The following is a 26,080-nucleotide window of genomic DNA, read 5'->3' as shown; positions in this document are numbered from 1 at the left end:
CCAGCCCACCATAGTCAAAACTGCAGAACATTAAAGACAAAGTTCTAACAAACAACTCGATAGAAAAGATTAGATTACATACAAGAGACAGATGAAGTGACAGCAGACCTAACAGCAACAAGGTAGTAGGAAGACATCGAATAATATCATTATTCGTATAATATCATATATTCATATGCTGGGAGAAAATAATTATCAATCTAGAATAAGGTGCACTAAAAACATGAACAAAAATAACGAACAAAACAGGAACATGATGACTAGAGTTACAGGGTCGTAATGCCATGTATTTATTCAAGAGAAACAAGGAGACAATGATTAGCTTCATAGTTTATTAAATCAAGAGAGTGTACTGAAAGTTTACAGGCAACCTCTACAATAATAGAAATAAAATTGATAACTTCAAAATCTATAAGGGAAAAAAGAATTTTAAAAAGACCTAAAAATAGGAAGATAGGCAAAAATAGAAAAAAAAGAAGATAGGAAAAGAACAGTTTTTTTTAAAAGGCAGAGAAAATATAAAATCTGATGAAAGAAATAAATACCAATTTTATATCAATTTTTAGCCACACATTTTTTCATATTATATTATCTCTGAAATTTGAATGCATCTTATAACTGAAGACATCTTACAGTTGCTGTTGACCACACAGCAGTGGAGAGTTGTCACTGCCTATACAGGTACAAACCTAGCCCTGATGTCTGTCTTCACTTCCGTTGAGTCTTCTACATTGCTGGCAACGTTACATGTTACAGTTAATTGTCATTTACAATGATTTCTGCATGTAGAAAAACTAATTAACCAGTCCAAAACAGAAAAGTGGTACCTAAACTTAATAGTAGTCAAAAAATGTTAAGACAGGACTGTACCAATTGAGTACTCTATGAGTTCCACATGTAAGACTATTTTAAAGGTACTGTGTTCTAGTTTAAAGGGAAGTATTAGGCATTAGATATAAAGCAGGTCTTATATAAACACAAAAAGAATGATTGAAGAGACAGATAATTATGAACTTTTAAGCATCTAATGGAGACTCAACATATGTACATAAAATAATGATGTATCTTATAATCACAGACATCTTAGATGTGAAAAAACATGCCATAATCATAATAAATTTGAGTAGACTAACTTCACCAGTAAGAAAAGAAACTGTAAGATTGTCAGAAAAATAGATGAATGCATACTATATATGAGACATAACTAAAACCTAGCGATGCAGAGAAAATGAAAAGATAAATAAACTAGCTAAAACAGGCTGAAAAAAAGGCCAGAATATGTATTTTCAAAATTATAGAAATCTGAGGACAAAAGAATTACTAGATATAAAGTTAGTACCACTTAATCATTAAAAAAAAAATGATTCAATAGAAAAAAATTAATTCAATGGAATGACTAAGTTCATGAATTTGAAAACATCTGATAATGTACCTTCATAATAGAGAAATCAAAACCACCAGAATTATAAGAAAAAAATGAGAAAGTGTAAAAATCATGGAATATTTTAAAACAATCCATAATGTATAGGCAAGCAGACAAAAATAAATTAGAATAATACAATTAACAGTTTTTATCTAAAGGCCACATAAAATAACAAAACAATTAAATAACATACATTCTTTTCAAAAACAAAACAGTTTTTAATTGCCCATAATTTTACCCAGAAAGGTTTCTTTGAATATCAAAGAATAAGAATTATTAAGGCTACATTATGTGACCATAATGGCTAGATCCTAGGCCAAAGAAGAAATCACAATGGAATTTAGAAAATACATAGCACTTGTTTACGCCCCGGTGGCTCAGTCAGTTAAGTATCCGACTCTTGATTTTAGCTCAGGTCATGATCTCAGGGTCATGAGTTTGAGCCCCTCATTGGGCTCCGTGCAGACAGCTCAGAGCCTGGAGTCTGCTTCGGATTCTGTGTCTCCCTCTCTCTCTGCCCCTCCCCCACTCACGCTCTGTCTCTCTCTCTCTCTCTCAAAAAATTAATAAACATTAATTTTTTTTTTTTTTTTTAATGGGAAGGGGAGGACAACTGGGTGGCTTAGTCAGTTAAAGCCTAACTTTAGTTCAGGTCATGATCTCATGGCTCGTGAGTTCAAGTCCTGCATTGGGCTGTCTGTTGTCAGCACAGAGCCACTTCAGATCTTCTGTCTCCCTCTCTCTCTGCCCCTCTCCTGCTCTCTTTCTCAAATAAATTTTGAAAATGGGCAGAGGATCTAAACAGACATTTTTCCAAGAAGACATACAGTTGTCCAGCAGACACATGAAAAGATGCTCAACATCACTAATCATGAAATAACAAGAAATAACAAATGTTGGTGAGGATGTAGAGGAAAAGGAACTTTCACACGCTGTTGGTGGGAATGTAAATTGGTACAGCCACTGCGGAAAATAGTATGGGGGTTCTTCAAACAATTAAAGATGGAAATACCACATGATCCAATAATTCCACTACCGGGTATTTACCCAAAGAAAATGAAAACACTAATTCAAAAAGATATACTCACCTCTATGTTTACTATAGCATTATTTACAATAGCCAAGATATGGCAGCAGTCTAAGTGCCCATCAATAGTTGAATGGATAAGGAAGATATGATGTATACACACACACATACACACACACACACACACATATGAATGTTACATAGCCATAAAAAAGGATAAGATTGTGCCATTTGCAACCACATGGATGGACCTAGAGGGTATTATGCTAAGTGAAATAACTCAGACTGAGAAAGACAAATACCATATAATTTCACTCATATGTGGAATAAAACAAACAAACAAGCAAAAATGAGGTAGAATCAGACCTATAAATACAGAGAATAGAGTGATGGTTGCCAGAGGGAATGGGGGTGGAAGGATGGGCAAAATGGGTGAAGGGGAGTGGGAAATACAGGCTTCCAGTTATGGAATGAATAAGTCATGAGAATAAAAGGCACAGCATAGTGAATATAGTCAATGGTATTGTAATAGTATTGTATGCTGACAGATGGTAGCTACACTCGTGGTGAGTATAGAATATCCTATAAAGAAGCTGAATCACTGCGTTGTACACCTGAAATTAATCTCACTTTGTGTGTCAACTATAAAAATTTCAAAAAATAAATGAGTAAAGTACACTTTCCAATTAAAAAATACTTGAAACAAATGAAAATGAAAATACCACATATCAATACTTATGAAATGCAGCAAAAGCAGTTCTAAGAGGAAAGTGTGTAACAATAAACTTCTACACTGAGAAAAAAGAAAAATCTAAAATAACAATGTAACTTTACACACTAAGACCCCAGAAAAAGAACAAATCTCAAAGTTAGTAGAAAGAAGGAAATAACAAAGATCAGAGTGGAAATAAATGAAATAGAGACTAGGAAGACAATAGTAAAGATCAAGCCAGACAAGAACACTCCAAGAAAAAAAATTATAGGCCAATATCCCTAATGAACATATACACAAAAGTACTCAACAAAATATTGGCAAAATGAATTCAGCATTACATTAAAGGTTCATATATCATGGTGAAGTAGGATTTATTTTTGAAATGCAAGGATGGTTCAACATATGCAAATCAATCAATGAAATCCACCCACCACATTAACAAAATGAAGGATAAAAGTCATAAGATCATGTCAGTAGATTTTTAAAAAAAGCATCTGACAAATTCAACATCCTTTCACCATGAAAGCCTCTCAAAAATTCAGGTATAGAAAGAACATACCTCAACATAATTAAGGCCAATTATAACAAGCTGATACTGAACATCATACTGAACTGTGAAAAGCTTAAAAGCTTTTCCTTTAAGATCAGGAACAAGACAAGGATACTCACTCTCACCAATTTTACTCAAAATAGTACTGGAAATCCTACCCAGAGCAACTAGCAAGAAAAAGATAAAAAATTATCTATATCAGGAATGAAACAGGGAACATCACTATAGAACCTGCTGACATTCAAAGTATAATAAATATGGGGGCACCTGGGTGATTTAGTCAGTTGAACATTTGACTCTTGATTTCAGCTCAACCATGATCCCAGGTTTTGGGATCAAGCTCCACATTGGGCTCTATACTGAGCATGGAGTATGCTTAAGATTTGCTCTCTCTCCCTCTGCCCTTCTCCCCTACTTGCATGCTTCTCTCTCAAAATAAGTACAATTATGAACAACTTTATACATACAAATTTGAACAATTTAGATACAATGGACCAGTTCCTTAAAAATCACAAATTACTAAAAATTATCTAAGATGAAACAACCAAATTAGTCCTAAAACTACTAATGAAAGTAAAATGAAAAAAAAAAAAAAAAAAAAAAGCTCCTGGTACAAAGTATCTCTAGGCCCAGTGACTTCACTGTAGAATTCTACAAAACATTTACAAAAGAAATAATACCAACTGTACCTACTCATTTCCAGGAGGCAGAAAAGGAGAGATTAACTCACAACTCATTTTATGAAGCCAGCATTACCCTGATATCAAAACTAGACTAAATTAGTAGGAAAAAAGAGAAAAAGGAAACTATAGACCAACAGCCCATATGACTCTGATGAAAAACAAAACAAAACTACTGTCATCCACCATATGAAGTCTAAATGAGAAAAACCACACAATCATAACAATTGAAGCAGAAAAAGCATTTGACAAATACCTATTCCTGATAAAAAAAAAACTTTCAGTATACTAGGAGAGAGCTCCCTCAACTTTATAAAGACTATTTACAAAATACCTATCTTATTGTTAACATGATACTAAATGATGAGAGGCTGAAAGCTTTCTCCCTAAAATTTGGATCAAGTCAACGATATCCATTATTACTAATCCTATTCAATAAAGTACTAGAAGTCATGGCCAGTGCAAGGAGTCAAGGAAAAAAATAAAAGACATACAGATTGGAAAAGAAGAAATAAAGTGGTCCCTTTTTACAGAAGATAGGATTATCCATATAGAAAATCCCAAAGAATCAGAAAAAAAAATCCTACAATAAATAAGTTTTCCAAGATCATGGAACATAAGGTCAACATGCAAAAATCAAATATATTTCTATATGCTAATAATGTACAATTTGAAACCAAAATTACAAAAGCAATGACATTTTCAATAGCACCAAAAATATAAAAACCTTCATGTATACTTAAGTAACAGTACATGTACAAGGCCAATTATGCTAAAAACTATAAAATGCTGATGAAAGAAATCAAACACCTAAAGAAATGGAGAAACATAATGTATTTGTGGATTGAAAGACTCCACATAGTAAAAATGACAATTCTCTCCAAATTTATCTATGGATTTAATCCAATACCAACCAAAATCTCAGTAAAGTTTCTTTCTTTTGCCTTTTTTTTTTTTTGTAAATACAGGCAACTTGATTTAAAAATCTATACAGAAAGGTAGGAACTAGAAAAGATAAAATAATTTTGAAAGAGAACAAAGTTGAAGGGATCACACTATCCATATGTCCTTCAAGAGCAGAATAAACAAATTGTGGTACATCCATACAATACTACTCGGCAATAAAAAGAAATGAACTATGGCTATGTACAACTTGGATGAATTTTGAAGGTACTATGCTACGTGAAACAAATCCAGTCTCAAAAGGTACATGCTATATGATCCCACGGATAGGAATTCTGTACGTTCTTAAAAAGACAAAATTGGGGGCGCCTGGGTGGCTCAGTCGGTTAAGCATCCAACTTCGGCTCAGGTCATGATCTCGCAGTCCGTCAGTTCGAGCCCCGCGTCAGGCTCTGTGCTGACAGCTCAGAGCCTGGAGCCTGTTTCAGATTCTGTGTCTCCCTCTCTCTCTGCCCCTCCCCCGTTCATGCTCTGTCTCTCTCTGTCCTAAAAATAAATAAAACGTTGAAAAAAAAAAATTTTTTTTTAAATAAATAAAAATAATATTAACAAAAAGATAAAATATAGGGGTGCCTGGGTGGCTCAGTTGGTTAAGTGTCCAACTCTTGATTTCAGCTCAGGTCACGATCTCACAGTTCATGGGTTCGAGCCCCACATCAGGCTCTGTGCTGATAGCATGGAGCCTGCTTGGGATTCTTTCTCGCCCTCTCTCTCTGCACCACCCCCAACTCATGCATGCACATGCACTTGTTCTCTAATACACTTAAAAAATTTTTAAAAGATATAATACACAATAGTAATATAAAGTAAAATATGCTTAATGATAAAAAGGCAAAAATAATTTTGAAAACAAATATACAATGTATAACTTTGGCAGAAAATGCAGAAAGGATAGCAATAGTAGGCCTCAAGGGGAAGGTGGCCTTCAAATAAACACAATTGGAATATATAGAAACTGGAGACAGAATGTTAGGGCTAAAGACAAAAACAGAACAAGCAAGTTGATCTTAGTATTTACTTCCAGCAGTGACAAAAGCATATTCTCTCTAAAGGTGTTAAATCCCCTCCAAATAAAAATTATTAATTGCATATTCAACTTTGTAGCTTATTAAATGTTATAGCACAGTTATCTTCAAACTCTTTTAGTGATAGAATGTTCCTCAAAAGCTCGATACACAGGGGGCGCCTGGATGGCTCAGTTGGTCAAGCGTCCAACTCCGGCTCAGGTCATGATCTCATGACTCGTGAATTTGAGCCCTACATTGGGCCATGTGCTGACAGCCCAGAGACTGGAGCCTGCTTCAGATTCTGGGTCTCTGGCTGTTTCTGCCCCTCCCCCAGTTGTGTTCTGTCTGTCTGTCTGTCTCTCTCTCTCTCTCGCTCTCAAAAATAAATAAACATTAAAAAAATTGCTTTAAATAAAAACAAAGTTTGATATGTGGAAGATCAAAGTGAAAATGCGCAGGTTGAAACATGAGTGGAGGGACCAGAGCCCCTACCCATTTCACCTGTATGCCAGGTTCCATTAGAAAACTGTGAAGACCTATTGGTAACAGATTTGTCCCATTCTGAGTTTGCTTATAACACTTCTAGTCGTAACTACATTTGTAATAATTTCTTATTAAGTATCTGCTAGATTTTCTTTTCTTTAAGCATAAAAATCAACAGTAGCATTCTGGTCATATTACATTCTATCATTACATTTTCACTTGGCTTTATTAAATTTCTGCCATTCTGTAATGTCTTTGTTTAGCTCTTTTAATGGTTTTACTATAGAATGTAAAATATAACAACAACAACAAAAAACCCGGCTTTATTTTACTCTTTATTTACATGCGCATGGGAAACCTTGATCTTTTCATTGTTTTAAGTACTTCTCTTTTGACAACTGATAAGGGATTTTTGTCAATGATACTCCACAAAGGATTTCAGACTATTTTTATCAAATATAATAACTGGCAATTGTATTACGATCCAACACTCAGTAAATTTATATTATTGTTATTCTTCTTTGTGCTTCTTTGCCCATTCCTTAGCGGTAGTGATACATACTTCATATTTAACTTCATTTTATAATAGGCTATTTTTCAATCCATTTACCTGTTTCTCAAACACCCAACACTGCTACATTCTAATTCAGATATTTTCATCATTATTAACTAATACATTTTAAGCTTGCTTGAAGGATTAACATATAATTTAACTTTCTTTAACTTTCAACTCTATAATTCCTAACCACGGTTTATAAATCTACCTTAGAAATATGGATTGCAATATAAAATTCTATGTTCATAATGATTTTTACTGAACTGGTTGTACATTGTTATCATCAAATCTTCTCTTAAGTTTTTAATTCATTTATCTCTTATAAGTCTCTTTCAATTATATATTTTCAAGTGTCCTTTATCTTTGTGGTAATCTGTTATAAAACGATTTCAGATTTCCTAAGACCTCAAATGTTCCCTCCTATCTCTTAAGAGACATTTAATTTGGCTGGATAGTATACTGGAATGGTAGTCATATTTCTTTTAGCTATCATGAAGTCTGTATTTTCAGCCTATGAATTAAGGGCTAATATAGTTCTTGACCTCATTTCCTAAAATGGTATTGTAAATTGTGTATTTTGTTTAAAAACCTACTATGTAAGAGCTTTAACCTCGCCCTCACTTTTTAAAAACACTTTCTAAAATTCATGCTGAAATTAGGTTTCAAAGGGAAATCTTTCTCTTTAATAATGGTCTCTATTTTGAAAAGGTCTTTACCTTCTTGTGTGATATTCTTATTATCCAAAGATATATTACACACACAGGTAAGAGAACTATTATTTTTTTCTTCTTGATGATCTCTTTTAGGTCACTGTTCTCTGACACAGATTTGCTTTGCTCATTCATTAATAGTACAACTAATTTTTGCTCAGTTGTATCAATTCTTTCCATAAAACCACTATGTTTCAGTATCTCTTACCATCTTTTTGGATCTCACAGATTTTCGGGGTCAGAAAGAACTTAAATGTCCTTCTTCCAATAAAAACCTCTATTTTTACAATGATTCCATAATTCATTCAATTTACATTACACTAATTTCAGAACAGTTACACTTGTTCAAAAGTTTTTTGCTGGAGTAGAAATTCTGATACTATAGAGTCTATACAATTTTTTTCTTCTCTTTTTCATCACATGGCAACATTTGCTCATTAGATATGCAGCTTTCTTTTGCTTTTTTCTCACTTATCTTGACATGTATTGTTTGGGGATGTTTTTTAATGGGTCTTACTATTTCTTCTCTGCCATCTTCCTAACACTTTGTAAGAAAGTGTACATAATATCCACTCTCAACTGTAATACTCACATTTGACACTGGAGATCTATGCTAGAATTGGAACACATGATCTTTTAATAGAAACAAGATCAAGTATAATGGATAGCTTTTCTTCACACTTTCCAGAAATTGAAATTAATAATCCTATATCACTATAAGTGCTCAAAAACAAATATTCTAATGTAATATTATATTTTGTTCATTCTTTCCCTTGCTATGTATATACTCCAAAGAAAAAAGTAACCTAGCATAAAAACTAGCATTGCAATACCTATTAAATATCTCTTCTCCACTAAAAACACCTAAGCATTTGCCTCTGCATGAAATGTTACAATTTTTTTTCATAAAATCATTTATAAATTTGTAATAAATTACTATTATGTAAAAATATCTTGAAGGTACTGAATAATCTTGCACAAATTATACTTCTATTAAAGATTAAGTATTTGGGTACTTGAACAAATTCTGTATGACAATATACTCTTTATCAAGATTCTACTAATCTAAGTATTTTTTGTTTTGTTTTACTCTCAAAAGACCTAGTTTTCTAAATATTAGTGTATCTTTACTACCCAATGAATAAAAAGACATGGTCAAGAACAATCCAATATTTGCTAAATTATGTTTTTACAGGATGCCTATTCAAATTGTATCATAGGGTTTTAAAGAGGCTTCTTTTGATCTTCTTGCTGCTGTTTAGAATCAAAACAACTGCATAAAATTATTCATTTTTCAAAAAGCAACAAATCCACCAACTCTTTCTTACCAGTTTGTATGCGCTATTGGTTGACTGCTCTCACTTTTTTTTTTCATAAAAATATTGTTTGACCCAAGTATAGTACTTTTTTAATGCATTTTTCCAGTTCTTAGCATTAGATTTACTATAAATATCAGATGTTCCTCCACAGATTTTGTGAACTTAATATTAAAAACATATCACTGATGCCTGACACACCAGGTTCTCAATCTGAAGGAAAATGACACCGTTATCAGCATTATCACTAACAGATTTCTTAAATGAGCTGCCAATACTATCAATTAGATATTTCACAGTTATTTTAGAAATGAGCGTGTCACGAGCATGTCATTTGCAACTATCTTCCCTGGCTAGCGTTAAATTCAAAGTGTTCTTTGACAAAGGACATCAATCAGTAGAGCCAAGAGATCTGAGTTCAACTGTAGATTGGGACAATTATACAAACTGTGGCACACAAGCAAATTCCTTCACCGCCCTAAGCCTCCACATCTTCCTTATTAGTTTATTGAGAGAACGAAATGAAATAATGCACGTAAAGCATTCAACACAGAGCTAGGCACGCACTTAAGTGGAAGATTTTAGTAGAAGTTGATGTTGATAATGATTTCCTAACAAAGATTTCAACAACTATCCGTAGCAGTTACTGGATGCCGCGGACACGTATGACTCATCTGCTACTCTTTAGTGTAGATTCGCTCTTTCATTCTTTTCTGCTTTTCTGTGTTCTGTGTTCACGGCCTCCTGGGTGAGGCTTTGGGAGCATCACCTCTAAGAATTTCATCAGGTGGCACTCAGAACATATACAATGGAAGCTATGCTCTCCATGAGCCTCTTTTTCATACATGTTGTAGCTTCCAATTGCTCTTGCTTGAAATAAATTTGGGGAAAGCTGCTGTTACTCCATGTTGAGCCTAGATGAGAAAAATGGCCAGTGTCTCTGGGGAATAATTAACAAAAGACAGTTTGTTTCATCTTCATGATAAAATACGGCATCCCTATTAAAAGGCAAATTCATCATTCCCAAAAGTTAAATAGGATGACACTTTAAAAGTAATTCCAGCTGATTAAATTTAGGGTTCTGAAAAAAAAATTAATTCATGAATATAGTCTGAATCCTTCATTTGATTTTAAAATGTATAAATGTTCATTTAACTTTGAGCCCTTGCCTCTCAGTGTTCTATTCTGAGCTAGTCAAACAAGTGGTAGCAGGCATGCTGGGCTCAATAATACTGCCTCTCATATTTAAATACTCTTTTTCACTTGGATTGCAAATTAAAGACAGTCTCCTGAACACTGACACATTTTCAATGATTGATTTTGCAAAACGTGTTGATTTTTCTTACACTGTTTTGCCTCTGTGTGTGTCAACTTTGGCCTTCTTTTCTTGCTCCTTTGCAGCATTGCTGTCTCTTTGAAGCCATTGTCTGCCTGATATGAAAAATGTACATTAAACCTCATGACTAATTACACAGACAGAAAATTCCTGAGCTCAAATATAAAACTCCCAATGCCCAGAAACCATAACAAAAGCTTCTGACTATGTACAAAACTCTTAATCAAACCTTTCATTCACTTGAGTTAAAAGAAATTCCAATAATTTATTTTCTGTTAAAGTTGTGTTTATATTCTTTGAAAAGCAGATTTCTTATGCATGTTACATGCCTACAAATCAATCCATTTAACAACAAACAACATCCATGCATTCCCTCCACAAAAGTTTATACTTGCTGTTAGGTCTGCTATTAGGTACTCCTGGATGAATTCAATCAAGTGCTATGCATAATTGTTTTCTGCTAGATACAAAACTGTTTAGGCTTAATGCAGTGTCCAGTTTGTTTTTTTTTTTAACTCCCTGCATAATGCATTAGCAAAGTAGACTTTTCCCAATAAATCCTAAGATCTATGAAGTACATAGTTTCCTATACTTTAAAAATATACTTGAAAAGAAAATGAACAGATACTTGTCTCCCCTAGAATACACAGAATAACATCCCTAAAAGTACAGAGCCATACACACACACACACACACACACACACACACACACACCACATGATACAGTACACAGAGCACAAAATTTCATCTCAGATAACCTAGCAGTTGGGAAAATTATTTTTCCGTAACAGACTAGCTCTGGAGTTCATCTAGCCTATCGTTTTTGAAACACTGTCTGTCATAGGCAAGGCCTTGCTTAAGCACCCTGAGAGAATGCCCGCAAGGAGTTTCTGATGTAGCGTTGTGGGGGAGGTGAATGAAAGAGTACACGCATAGTCATCGTAGGAAGACACGAGATAAACACTGAAAGAACACACCATGGAAACAAAGACGGGAAAGTTGTGGGTGCTCCCCTGCTCGCTTGCCTCTTCCTCATGTTCGGATTTTCGCTAAGGGCCACCGGCCGCCATTGGTTTTCACGACCCAAGCTACGACAGACTCCCCTAGCTGCCGGTCCACCAAATCGAGGTACTCTGCTCTGTGTAAGCTGTTGCTTGCCTTTCTGTTAGACCAGCTCTCCTCTGCCTCTAGCTGTTCTTCTCATGCACTTACAGAGTACAGTCAAGGCATCACATGCCATCACACTACTCTTTGGGGAAACCTTGCACCAACTACCAGCGCACCAATTGGCTGGTCCAACCTTGGAGATAAAATTTTAGTTGCCTGAAAACAATGTTCCAGAACAGGGAGGTGAGAGGAGGAAGGGGGGAAAGTGGCCACATGACTCCAGAAATGGCCACAATACCTAAGCAGAGTAAGTTGGAATAAGGTCTGCACATGAGCCAAAGCTTAGAATTTCATTGCCTTTGTTGGCTCATGTCACTTCTTTAATTAATGTCACTTTCTCTGTTTTAATATCAGAGCAAGTGACAAGAGTGCTTCTGGATGAATTGTGTTTTCTGAGGGCTGTATGGCATACTCTCCCGCAGTCTGACAGAGGGACGTGCCAGCTTTACTTGGCAGTTACAATGCACCAGCTTTAGTTTTAGTAGTTTAATTTGTGGCAGTTATATGTTTTGAATACGTTGAAGTATTCACAACGGTCTCATGGAATCTGTTCCATAGATAAAGTTTACACAGTGGAAAAGAAAAAGCAATGGCTATAAGGCGATTAGGAAAAGCTTCTCTTGGCCACAGCTGGCCTTATAGGCATTCCTGTAAATTTAAGAGCATTTAGAGGGATACGATTAAAGTGGTCATAAGGAATGATGCCCTCCCCTTTTTCTGCCCAGTTCTGTAGTTGGTGTGAGACGATCATAAGGAATATGATATTTAGAACTCAATTTTATGCAAAATCCATTATTCAAGAAGTGAAGTTTATATACATGATAGACATGCAATGAAATAAATGTTAGAATAGAAAACTTTGTTACTTATGCATTAAGTTGATTCTAACATTTTGGTAAACTAAGTTTTTATTGATATAAAATTCAGAACAATTCCTGCATTGAGGATAAAGGACTAAACTTTTTCTTTCGGTTTGGAGGGTGAAGTATCCTGAAGGGTTTTTGTTTGTGGAGTTTTTCCTTCATCTCCTTTATACGCTTTCGTGAAGCTCCATCAGCTCACGGTGAGAGCTGCCACCAAGGAGTTCTTCCAAACTTTGCCTGCCCTTTCTAAATGTAGGGTTCTTTACTGCAGCAGGTTGAAGATCTGGCTTTGATTGCACCTGGCTCTGCTGGAGAATGGAAATATTCATCTCCACTGAATGCATGCTGCTTAAGTGCTGGAGGCACTTGCAGGAGAGTAACTCTCATTGGAAACTTCATTACAATACTTTCTCTTCCCTACATGAAGTAGTAATTCTCATTCACCAAAGATAGAATTTTGCCTGACACAGCCACGGGAGCTCCTGTTTGACTTTCAAAATTAATCAACCTCTAAGCTGGAGTAGAAATGGCATGTCCTTTAACCTTAAGCACAAAAAGCTCTCAACAGACTGCAGTTTTTATATCCCTGGATGAGAGTTTGGGCCCCTAATACTTAAACTTGATGCACATACTGGGTTTCTGGCATGCTTTTGCCCATACCCATCTGCTAGCCTGGCACCGGGCCCATTCAGAAGGTGTGATGCCAGTTTCAATAGGGCATAGGTGCCAATCAAAGATGGGTTTGGAGGGGCAGCATGCAGAACGCAGCAAAAGTCAGCTCTTCTGCCAGAAGATCCTCCTGTTATCATATAATGCCAATGAAGGGCCACATGCTTCATTGCTTGGGATCACACGGCATCTGTAGATGTTTCTGGCCTTCAATGGATGTCTTTCCACAGAATCATTTTCCTCAAGTATTACTTGATTGGAGACGTTAAAGAAAAGTCTACCTGACTGAAGTTCATCCTTTTAAAAGGAACGGTGGAAGCATTCAACAATTGTCTTGACATACTTACTGAGTTTTCTGCCTTTTCTCCTACAATACTCTTCCGTGTAGAATACGGTACAGTGTATAAAGTCCACGCATTGGACTTTTAAGAGACAAACATTCTGAAGAAGCACTAATTGCAAAACCAAGTATGGGAGCAGTATAAGATCCATAAACCCCTCTGTACCATTAAATGTGAATGGTGGACAAGTTTCCATCCTCCAAAAAACTATTTTCAAGTGAATTCTCATATTTAGAGCTTCAGAGTTTAATTTTCCTCTCCTTTATTTCATAAACATGGATATTCCTGTGTCTGAAAAGAAAGACCATACCTACTCTTTATTCCTCTTCTTCCATATCGAAAGGAAAAAGAAAAAAAAAAAAAAACCAAAACACTTCAGAAGCAAAGTTTATCCATATTTCATAAGGAAGCCAGAAGCTCTCAAAAGCTGAGAATTCTTTTATTGTGTGGCAATAGAGGTGAGCTCATTTCATGAAGAAGAAATTTCCCTATAGCAATAGGTTTCAAATTTTAAAACCTTGACCACTGTAAACAGTTACAAGACAGTAACAGGTGCAGTGGAAGAAACATAATATATAAATCAATGAAGAATGGAGTAGTTTGTAAATCTTCCCTGAAGGCAAAAAAAATTTGACAGTAAAAATGTTGAAAATGAAGAACCATAATATATGTTAAAAAGAAGATCAGACACTCAACAAAATGAAAAAGACAAGCAAAGGCTAAGCCTTAGAAGAACTCTCCCTTTTTATACAAAGAACCCAAACTTCTGTAAATACTTAGATTTCTTAAGCTGATAGGTACACGAACACTCCTCTTTCTATAAAAACTCAAAATTAATAGCCTATGGACAACAAACACAAAATTAAAATATATCTTCTATAGACTTCTATTTCTGGTGTATAGGTCTAACAAGTGCATTAAATTCACAGAATCCCAAGTGATCCCTTCCTCTTGTCTCTCTCTCCACACCTTCATCTGGGAACTAATTTACTATATATACTAGTTTCTAGTACTAGTTTTCCCGATTTCATGTTTATTTCCTTCTTCTCACTCCCACAGTATCATTTTCAAAATTTCCTAGTTACAGTCACAGTGGCACTGTAATGTTGCATTGTGTCAGATAAGAGTAACTGCTTACCCCAAAGCCTTCTCTATAAGACACTGCCAAAATGGCATTTAATACAGCAATACATAATGAAGCCATATGTGTTCCAATAATGCCACTCTGTTGCCAGAATTATCATTGGCTCTTCTGAACGTTATTCTATATACCTTAAAAATTAACCCATTACCGTGGACAAAAAAGTAAAGTAAGTAAAAATGACACATGCATAAATCATCTTTTCTATTCCTTCAAAAATAGAAGTCTGTTTCCTTATCAGTAAGTGAGGTAAGCTTTGATAATTTCTAAGAATCCTACTTAGGCTACCCTCTTCCTCATTCCCCTGAAAAAACATTTCTTCTATGTTTCTAAAGCAAAGTAGAGCTAATCTGAAAGCATGTCCTAAAAAAGGTACGACCATCACTTAGATGAAATCTACACATTTATTCATGGACAAGTGATTCAATCTTAAGGCTCCACCAGAGTTTAATTTTAGTTATAATAATGTGTTCTTCTTCCTAAAACATAATGCTTTTGATTTTTCAATAAAACATAGATTCTGCTAGATGATGTTGTGATAATCAACTTGTCTCAGCTTTTCTTGTGACTAAGAGTACTTCTGTCAGATTATAGACTGGAATTAAGGGTGATATCTGTAATTATGGAACAGAATAAAGACTGGCTTGTGTAGGTTGCGTATCCCAACCTCAGCCTCATTCTCTTAGGAAAATACCTGTTGAACGTCTATTCTGTGCTTGGTATTCCCAAGATGCTAAATGGTCATCACTATGCCCAACTTCAAAAAAACTAAAACTTCTACAGATAAACCATTGTTATTTTTACTCATATAAGCCTTCAAAGGAATTGGGCTTAAGTTTACTACATATAACTCTGATTTTCTGGATAGTTGGCCTAATTTCTGAAACCCAGTATCCTCCATATCTGAGGTACACGAGATATAGCTTAAATGAGAACTTTTTACTATGTCATCATGGCTACTATTGTAAATTTTAGGGGTAAAAAATATTCAGGTCAGTAAAACATCAGTCTTCCAATGGCATTCTCTATATTCTTAATTTTACCACATCAGTAGCTAAATCTATCATAATCCATGGCAAGATAAATGGAATATCAGTCCAATGGATGTCTCTGTCACCATCCCAATCCCCTGTGGTACCAGACACTGAACCTGAGATTCAGCTAATCACTGAGGATGGGAGTTTCTAAATAAATAAATAAACAAACAAACAAATAAGAAACATTTAAATGCTCACCAAGTTCCAAAGTTTTTAAAAACATTACTCCATTTAATCCTCATAATTACTATTATCTCAACGATGCAGAATAGGAAGAAAGTCTTGTGACTAAGGAGGAGTCATTCAGTTTCTAAATGACTCATTCAGGTCAGAATTCTACCCAGATTTGCCTAACACCAAAACCCATGCCTTTACTTATGCAATTCTCCCTTAGTTTGCTTGGTTCTGTGTTGCACCTAGCATTAAATCAGAATTCAAACTCTCAGTTCTCTCTCCTTCCCTCGATTTTCAGAAACTTTTTCACGTATTTGATACTAAAATTATAGCAATTTTTCCCATTCCGTAAAACAGCTTTCTTTGTTCCTTTTCCTCCTCCTCTTTTCATACACAAAGAACCTTGTCTTTGTTCTTGTATTCAGACTTTTCTTTTCCCTCTTATAACTATTTCTATTAATGCTACAGGCACAGTATTTCTCCAAGTCAAGAGTAAATACCAAACTTCTCTGCTCCTTCCCCTTTACTCTAGGTTGATAATTACTGAAAGGCCTTGGCTATTGATCTCAAAGCTAGAGGACAGCCGTACATGCACAAGGAGTTAGACACAGCGGCTAGTTTCTTCTCAGCCTTAGGCAACAAATGCTGATGAAGCGTCTGCCGAAACAGTGTATCTGGAAGGAGTACTACCTGAAAAGAATGTAGCTGGACATAAAGGTGTTATTAAGGAAAATCTGAATTTCTTCATTTATATACAGGAAATGATGAAAAACATGGCAAAATGCAAAATGTGATACAATTTGATATGAATTTGCTTAGACAGCTTTGAAATGATTCAGTACAAACTAACCTGAACAAAAGAGCTGATCCTACATTTACAAGTACCACTTTTGATGGAACAATGACAACATTGGGAACACACAGCTCTGTTATATTTTCTGAAGTATGAGCCTCTTCCTCAAAATAGCTACATATTTCTTCAAAGTCCTTCCTCAGTGCTGTGCACTTGCTAATGTTCCCAGGATCCGGGTTCTAACATTCAGATAGTAGAGGGTACTGCGTAACATATGAAACCTTAAAAATTGTTGTAAAATAAGTATTAGTTTGGTAATGAGAAAAACTAAAACATGTGACACAGACTGAAAGAAGCAAAGACTTTTTCTACTTGAATACAGACAAATAAATCACACGCCTCAGCAAGTTTCTTTTTCACGACAGGAACCACACAAGTAGTGAATGTGCGTATATGTGTATACTTAGTTTTTAAAATTCACTTACAATTAAATACATATTAACATATATATTTACATTAAAAAAAGGAATAAGATCATTACAATCAAAGTATTTCAAAGTATTTCTTTGAAATTACTCAAATAATCCAAATATCAGAAAGCTAACAGTATAACTGATAATCCATGGAATCCAGGGCTATATAGCTCAGTGACATCAGAAATTTATTCAACTCCCTCTCTCTGACTTTGAGTCGACACTATATTAGAGATCTTAGTTAGCTCTTTGCTATACAAGAGAATTCGCTAATTCAAAGTCTCAATCAACACTTCTACAGGGAATTCTACTCTGCTGACTCTAAGTATACTCTAATGGTCTTTACCAGTACCATTCAATATGGTAGGCACTAGCTGTATGTAGCTACTGAGCTCCTGAAAGTGACTCAATACATCCTGGATTTTAAAGACTTTAACTAAAAATAATTTTCTTTAATTTGATAACATGTTGGAATAACATTTTAGATATACTGGATTAAATAAATATAGATCATTGAAATAAATTTCACCTGTTTCTTTTTTACTTTTTTTTTTTTAACGTGGCTCTTAGAAAATTTTAAATTACCTAAACAGCTTGCCTTATCTATTTAACAGAGCTGCCTATGTCACTCAACCTAGTACTTAGAATCATAGCATTTTTCAAGAAAGTTCAAACCCTTTAAATAAGGAAAATGTTCTCTATTTAACCCATGCTTTATTTATTTATTTATCTATTTGTATTTTAGAAAGAGAGAGAGAAAGAGAGAGAGAACGAGTGGGGGAGAGGGGCAGAGGGAGAAAGAATCTTAAGCAGTCTCCAGGCTCAGTGCAAAGCCCCACCTGGGCTTGATCCTAAGACCCTGGGATCATGACCTGAGCCGAATCAAGAGTTGATGCTCAACCAACTGGGCCACCCAGGTGCCCCTAACTCATGCATTTTTGTGTATTGGTCTTATGTTTCCAACTAGAGTAGGCACTAAGATGATTAATAAGCAGGGGTTTTTTTGTTTTGGGTTTTTTTTTTATTGAATAACATTCACTTGTTCAAAATTATAATCTTAATTCTATCAGAAGAAGAGCTTTATCCGTCATTATCCACGAAACATGTTTGTGAAGGATAGCAAAATATGTGACCCTAAAATATGCCTCTTTGGCAGAAGGATTATTTTGGGCTAACAGCACCTGATAAAAGAGCAAATGCAGGGAGAGGCTTTCTCTGAATTCCCTTTATTTGCATAAAGACTGAGCCTCCAAAAAAGACTCAATTGTTATAAATTCCCTCCAGGGAAGTTTCATCAACCAGAGAAGACTGACTCTTACCACAGGAGATTAGAAATTGATGCCAATCTCAGACAAACTTTGTCACAAACTATCATATCCCCCATCTATTCTCCTAAGGGCCCATTCATCTTTCCTAAAAATCATTTACTCTCCTTTAAGAGAGCTCCATCCCCTTTCCCTTTCTCCTATTAAGACAGTATATAAGCTCTCAGGGCACCTGGGTGGCTCAGTCCGTTAAGCGTCAAACTCTGGCTCAGGCCATAATCTCATGGTTTGTGGGTCTGAGCCCCACGTTGGGCTCTGTGCTGACAGCTCAAAGCCTGGAGGCTGCTTCAGATTCTGTGTTTCCCTCTCTCTCTGTCCCCCCCTCCCCCCGCCCCGCCCCACTTGTGCACTCTCTCTGTCTCAGCTCTCAAAAATAAAAAACATTAAAAAAAAAAAAAAAGACACTATATAAGTTCTCAAATATCACTGCTTTGTGGGGTATTCACTTTTTTACTGTGATATCCTCATGTACATAACATTAAAAATTAGTAAATTTGTATACCTTTTCTCCTGTTGTCAGTTTATTTCATATCCCAGCTCTCGAACCTAGGAGAGTAGAGGAAAAGTTTTTCCTTCCCTACTGTCTGAAATGGTTAATAAGGAATCCAAGATTCCCCAGTGTAGGTCTTTTACCAGTTTCTTAAACTCCTATAAAAACAGATGTAATGAGTCAATCCACTTACGATTGGGAGTAATTTTTTTTAATCACTAATATTTATGTTATTCATTAAATCCAGTCATGTAATGGATAGTCCTGATCATTAAACTACAGATTTAAGGTAGCCCTGAATGATCCTTTTAAGTTCAGCATAATTTAAAATTTTTAAATGTAAAGATATACTCAACTAGGATTCCTTATCTGTACCAAAGAACAAAAACATAGATTTGAGGGTCTATTTTCTCATTTATCAAGGATGGCAAATAACAAGTACCATCTAGATGCACGGGACAGAAGTTAATTGATTCCACACAACAGATGCCGTGAGGTATTAAGACTCAATTCTCTAGTGAAGCCTAGTTAAGAAATGACCACAACCCTGTATTACTTAAATATTAATGATTAAGGGGCGCCTGGGTGGCGCAGTCGGTTAAGCGTCCGACTTCAGCCAGGTCACGATCTTGCGGTCCGTGAGTTCGAGCCCCGCGTCAGGCTCTGGGCTGATGGCTCAGAGCCTGGAGCCTGTTTCGGATTCTGTGTCTCCCTCTCTCTCTGCCCCTCCCCCGTTCATGCTCTGTCTCTCTCTGTCCCAAAAATAAAATAAACGTTAAAAAAAAAAATATTAATGATTAAGATTCACAGTTTGGATTTATACAGCTGTGGTTTCTGAGCTACAAAATGCAAAATTTCCAGGAAAACACACTCTCAAAAAAGAACATTAACAATTGCCTGGTGGACTTTGTAATTATGCTCTGGAAGGACTTCTAAGATTATCAGAACACGAATGGCAAGTAGTGGGGTCAGCCGTATCTTAAACCAGACATGCTAGTAAATGTTAATGATCCTCATTTACCTAATAAGGTATATTTATGAATTCTATTGTATTTCAAAGTTTCAATGTTCAAAACAGTAAGTAATCACAGTTCCAGTCACATATGTAGGAATATTTGGTAACTTACAGTTATACTTTACCTAAATATATCAATCCAAATCCTCCAGAGCCAATCATCTTGCCCAGCACCCATTGTTTTCCTTCCATATCATCCAGAATGGTGCCTTCTGGAAGTGGAACAGGAAGTCTGTATTTCTCATTTCTTCTTGGAGGCATCACTTCTGTTGGCAGAAAGGTTGAGATAAGTAATTAAAAATAAGAACAACAAAAAGTCCAGGTAAAATCCATTTCTCAAAATACCTTCTATGGGGCACTTTCCCAGGTTCCTCAGAATTAGGATTCTAAAGTCGACAGGACTTGGGAAGGCCCACATACTACATTCAAGTCGGAATTTCACATACAATATTGAAATCTAAGAAGTACTGACATTAAAAAACAAGCAAACAAACAAACCTGTTGAACTTCACTTAACATTTCCAAAATTCATTTATGGAAGTCTATTATACGGGGCAGAATATACCTTAAGACGTGAGTTTATAATTCCCAATGACAAACAGAAAATAAATTTCATATACATGTAAATATGCCTTCCTTTAAGAATGTAAGTATGAAAGACAACGTCTTGGGTCACTAGGAAAGAATACAGTTTCGGATTAGGAAAAAGTGATAACAGCAACATATATCATCACCAAGCACAGCAAGTGACATCACGGACACAGAATAGGTACTCAGGAAATATTTGTAAAATAAGTCTAGAATTTTCACGGACATATAACTTCTCAGAGCACAAAGTCACAGGGCAGTTTCATTGCTGGCACACTACACTTTCAGCTTGTTTCCCTCTACCCTGTGTCTTCCCCACCCTCACCAAAGTGAAAATTGCTCTGCCTTAGAGATTGATCAATTACATTTGTACACAGGTTTGTGATTTTCACAATGAAAGATTTTTAGTTGGAAGAAAAAAATTGCATAAGGAGATAAAAAACCCACAGCATATCTGCCAGAAACTAATTTAAATGTGAAGGTAATTGCAATCCTCTAAGTATTTCCAAAAAAAATTTGAAGAGTGGTGAGTACTTTGAAATGAAAGTTAAAGTTTTCGTTGTATAATCTTTCCATGTTTTGAATGAGAAAGTTTGTTCCTTTTAATAAGGTTTCGCTTCTTCACTTTAATCCAATGCCCTGCTATCTTTTACTTAGCATCAAGGTCTCAGCGCCAAGGAACACAGGAGAAACCTTTAAGGATAGTATTCACCTGTCCTCCTTACAGGAACACAAGGGAAGCGGGGAATTTAGATGGTGAACTATGCCTACAGCAGCTTTGTGGGAGTTCCCCTTGACCGATACTTTATATATACTGGTGTCCAATACATGTTTGCTGAGTTAAAACCTAAAGTGTTCAAAGAACAACTTTTCAGCCGGACCTAAATTCTAAATACGTATAAACAGGATAAACACATTTTGGGGGCGGGAGGGAAGTCCGTGGCATCAGAACTTGAGACCTGAATTGTGACAGTCAAATGCACATCCTGGGCGCGGCTACAGTGAGCAAGCGGCGGCCTCCTCTCCAGGCCAGTTCCACCCCCACCCCCGACCCCACAAGGGTGTCCCTCTGCTCCGGGGCTCCTTACAGGGCTACGATGAAAAGCGCTCAACACGAGTTGCTGGGGACAAACCGGTGCCCAGAGGCCTGAACACGCGCCAGGACTGGGGGGAAGGGGCGGGGGGGGGGGGGGGCGCAGGCACAGCGCGGCCCACCACCCGCCTGCCTAGACCCTCGGCGGGGCCCTTGGCGGGCCCGGAACCGCCGCGAAGCCCGCGGGCGTCTGGAGACTCCCTTCCTGCCCCCAGGCTCTCTTCGCACCGCCGAAAAGCGAACCCGACCCCCTCCCGGGTCTAGCTCCTCCGGCCCAAGCTCTGGGCAAAGGCGAGATGAAGGGGGCGCCGGTTCTCGCTCCAAGTTAGGGGAAAGTGAGCAACCAACCGCGGCAGCAGGGACCCGCCCGAGCCCAGAGGCCCCGGCGCTCGCTCCGACAGCAGCTCCTTCCGCGGCCCGCGGGGCGGCAGGGCAGGCGGAGAGCCCGACGCTGAAGTACCGCTCCGCCCGACGCCCAGTACCGGGAGAGAGAGAGTGCTCGCCCGGCCCCAGGCTTCCCCCGCCGCCAGGCCGCGCGCGGCCCCTCCCGCCTGCTTTTGGGGCCGGGCGGGGCCGCGGGCCACCAATCCCGCGGGGAGGCGGGCCGGGCCGGAGCCGGCCCTCGGAAGGGCCCAGGCTAACGTCCCGCACCTGGGCCGGCTGCTCGGGACGAGCCCGGCGCCTTCTGACTCCGGGCCGAACTCAGGCCTAGGGGCCGGCGAAGCCTCCGACGCCCGCAGCCTGCGCCTGCGTGCCAGCGGCCTGCCCTCGCTCCATGGAAGACCAGGGGAAGAGCGAGCGGTGGGTCTAAATCGGAAAAGGGGGCTGTTACTGCCACACCCTGGCCCGCCAGTCTGGAGGATGAGCCATCAGATCACTTTGGTGCATTTGTGTAGGAGGAATTTTACGTCTCGCATACCACGATCTCTGTACCTAGAGCTTCCAGACCAGTCGGCGAGCCTTTCCTGAGCTCTTACCCGGTAACTGGTCACACTAGCCAGGCCCTCTGGAGCAAGAAGCGTGGTGTGAGTCAGAAGGCCTATGACAGCGTTTCGGTTCTCAGAGGCATACTGTCTCAAGACCTATTTAGTGGTTGGATAGACTTTACCAAACTTTCTTGTGCCAAACTTTCTTTTCTTCTTTTTCTTTTTCTTTCTTTCTTTCTTTCTTTCTTTCTTTCTTTCTTTCTTTCTGCCTGTAAACTGGAAATAACCAAATTTAGGTCATAAGGTATGTTAAATAAAAATTTATAATGACACATGTTAAAATGATAAAGAAAACTTTATTCCAAACTATTACAATAGGAGAAAGAGGTGCATTCAAGGTCAAAGACAACAAAGGAAAGTGGGAATTTATAGTCGGCGGGGGGGGGGGGGGGGGAGTTCAGTGGATGGAAAATTATTAAGAGGAAATGTCAGGGATAAAAGGAGTATTCTGGCTAAACTGAGCTAACAGGATTCTTGCTGAAGATAGACAGGCCTGGGTGATCAGAACTGATCTGGGGGATGGTGAAGGATGAGGAACTGCGTTAGACGTGGAGGGTGTTCCATTATAGTAGATGAGGGATTGGCCTAAACTGACTTAGTGGGGTTCTCACTAAAATTGGACAATGTAGACAGAACATGGCAGTCAAAAGCCATGCCCAGTTGAAAAAGAGTTTGGGGGAGCCTGAGTAGAGTTGGGTCTAAGAAAGGATGTTCGGCAGGTCATTAGCTATAAGATTATTATGATAATTTAGTGAGAGAAACGTATTAAGTGGTTTCCTAACACATAATAATGACTCATAGTGAGCTTCGAATATTTTAGGGTGAGCTTCGAATATTTTAGGGTAGACAAAAGAAATGCTCCAAAAGCCATTATTAAACAATATATCAACATCCTATTTAGGAAATCAGTACTAACTTGGAATGTAAACTGAAAGAAAAACCAAAGTCCTTGAATGACTTTGATGGAATAAGATTTTAGGGCTTCCTACATCTGTCACCAAATGAAAGATGGCATGAGAAAACATTTCTTAAAAAGCACTTGGTGCTGTGGATAAAAAGCCTTTTTAAAGAAATTCAGTAGTCTATATGTAGAATAATTGCATCCTTTAAGGTCGTCATTCACTAACCCAACAGTGTCCATTCTTATTTCCATAAGGTATATATGTAACTGATGCTCTTGGTTGCCTATCCAAACATATGGGCATTCTTTCTCCCATTCCAAATTTGTTCAGGTTTCTACCCACTTCCCCGGGGTTAATTTCTTTGGGAAGATGCAGCTCCAGCACCAGGCACAACCAATTACTCCTGAGGAGTGATACATGGCTCTTCTCTTCACACCTGTATATCTAGTGTATTTGTGTCTTTGTCTGCTCAGGCCACTATAACAAAATACCACAGGCTGGGGGGCTCATAAACAACAAATTTATTTCTCATAGTTCTGAAGGCTGGGGAGGTTATGACCTAATGACCCCCCATAGGCCGCATCTCCACCATCACATTGGGAATTAGGTTCCAACATATGAATTTTAGGGGGACACAAACATTTAGTCTATGGTAGTTGGCAAATCCTGTTAGCTCAACTTCCAAAACATATCCAGAATCCATCACTTCTCACCACCCCTACTGCCACCATCCTGGTCCAAACCATCATGTCTTTCTTAGTTAATTGTGGTACCCTCCTAAATGCTGTCCTATTTTCTACCCGTCGACCCCTTCAGTCTATTCACAACAAACAACTAAGTGATCTTTTTAAGAAATTAAATTAGATCATTCTTTGGTAAAAACACTTTAGTTTCATTCTAAGTCATTCAGGAAAAGCCAGTCCTTACTATGACCTTACTTCAACCTTGGCAGTATTGACATTTGAGCCAGATAATTCCTTGCTGAGAGGGGGAGGAGGGCCCAGAGGGAGTCTATCTCCTATAGATACTTAGGATATTTAGCACTGTAGGATATATAGCAGCATCCCTAGCCCCCCTAGCAGTTCCTTCCCACCAAGTTATGATGACCAAAACTGTCAACCAGATTTTATACATGTTGTCAAAATTGCCTCTGGGTGAGAATGACTTGTCTGCAAGGATCTACATTTTCTGTAACTACCCCATTTCCTACTACTCCCTCCAGCCACTGTGGCCTCCTTGACCTTCTCAAGACCTTTGCACTTTCCTTTTTCCTGGACTACTCTTCAGTCTGTATCTGTATCGCCTACTCTATCACTTTATTCAGGACTTTATCCAAAAGTCAACTCAGGGAGTCCTTTTTTAAACCACCCTATCTCAAATTTCAACTTACCCATGATACTTCATAGCCCCTTTCTTTTTTTCCTCCTAGTAGTTACTACTGTACAACAACATATTATACAGGTAACTTATTTTGAAAATAAACAAAGAGTATTCCTTGGTACATTGTATGCTCCATGAGAACAGGCAACATTTTTGACTATTTGAGTCACTACTATATTCCAAGTCCCTAGAATGCAAATAGAAAACACACTATTTTCTTGTTAAATAATAAATGAATCATGATATTACCATTCCCCTTTCCAGTGATTGGTTTAGATAGTATGTATATATGAAGTGTAGGTGGAGACAAAGAAAAGTTTTCTGGGCACTTCTATAAAGAGATGCTCTCTTCTGGATATCATTCTGAATGTGGTGCCTAGAATTTCTGCAGTCATCTTGTGAACATGAGGGTAAAAGTATAAATCGAACACCAGAAATTGCAGAACTTTCAACAAATGAGGTTAAAATACTTATTTATATATCCAAAAAAATAAAGGAAGAATAAAAGAAAGAAAAGAAATTCAACCCTTAACTCACTCCTCATATAAAACTTGACTTAAAATTGATCATAGACCTAAATCTAAATGCAGGAACTAAAACTATAAAACTTCTGGGAGAAAACCTAAGAGAAATTCCTTATGATTTTGGATTCTGTAAATCTTTGTGATCTTTGAGTTTGTACAATTAGAATGTACCCAAAAAGCTGAAAGCCTAAAAAACTTGATAAATTAACTTCATCAAAATTAAAAAATTTGCTCTTCAAAAAGCCCTGTTAAAATATCAAGTTTTGGTAGGTATGTGGAGTAACAGGAATTCTCTTTCTTTGCTGGTGGGGATCCAAAGTGGTACAGCCACTTCAGAAAATAGTTTGTCAGTT

At 37.3% G+C, this 26,080-nt stretch overlaps 1 protein-coding gene across 4 annotated transcripts in view; it reads right to left on the bottom strand.

Annotated features, from left to right (window-relative positions):
* Window positions 1-22,698, bottom strand: part of VRK2 (VRK serine/threonine kinase 2) — a 110,404-nt gene extending 87,706 nt beyond the window's left edge. Inside the window, exons 1-2 of one of the 4 annotated variants that reach the window (XM_043603433.1) lie at window positions 22,587-22,698; window positions 20,380-20,520 (exon numbers count right to left, since the gene is read on the bottom strand). In XM_043603433.1, the coding sequence (XP_043459368.1) occupies window positions 20,380-20,515 (136 nt within the window). In that variant the 5' untranslated portion in view covers window positions 20,516-20,520; window positions 22,587-22,698. Of the gene's footprint in view, window positions 1-20,379; window positions 22,467-22,586 lie in introns of those variants that run through there. The other 3 variants (XM_043603432.1, XM_043603435.1, XM_043603434.1) reach the window with 3 other exon arrangements.
* Between the last annotated feature and the right edge of the window lie 3,382 nt (window positions 22,699-26,080).

Source organism: Prionailurus bengalensis, chromosome A3 (genome assembly GCF_016509475.1).
Source record: "Prionailurus bengalensis isolate Pbe53 chromosome A3, Fcat_Pben_1.1_paternal_pri, whole genome shotgun sequence".
NCBI classification, from domain to species: Eukaryota; Metazoa; Chordata; class Mammalia; order Carnivora; family Felidae; genus Prionailurus; species Prionailurus bengalensis.
The sequence above is the reverse complement of the archived record's forward strand: the minus strand, read 5'-3'. Positions and strand labels throughout refer to the sequence as shown.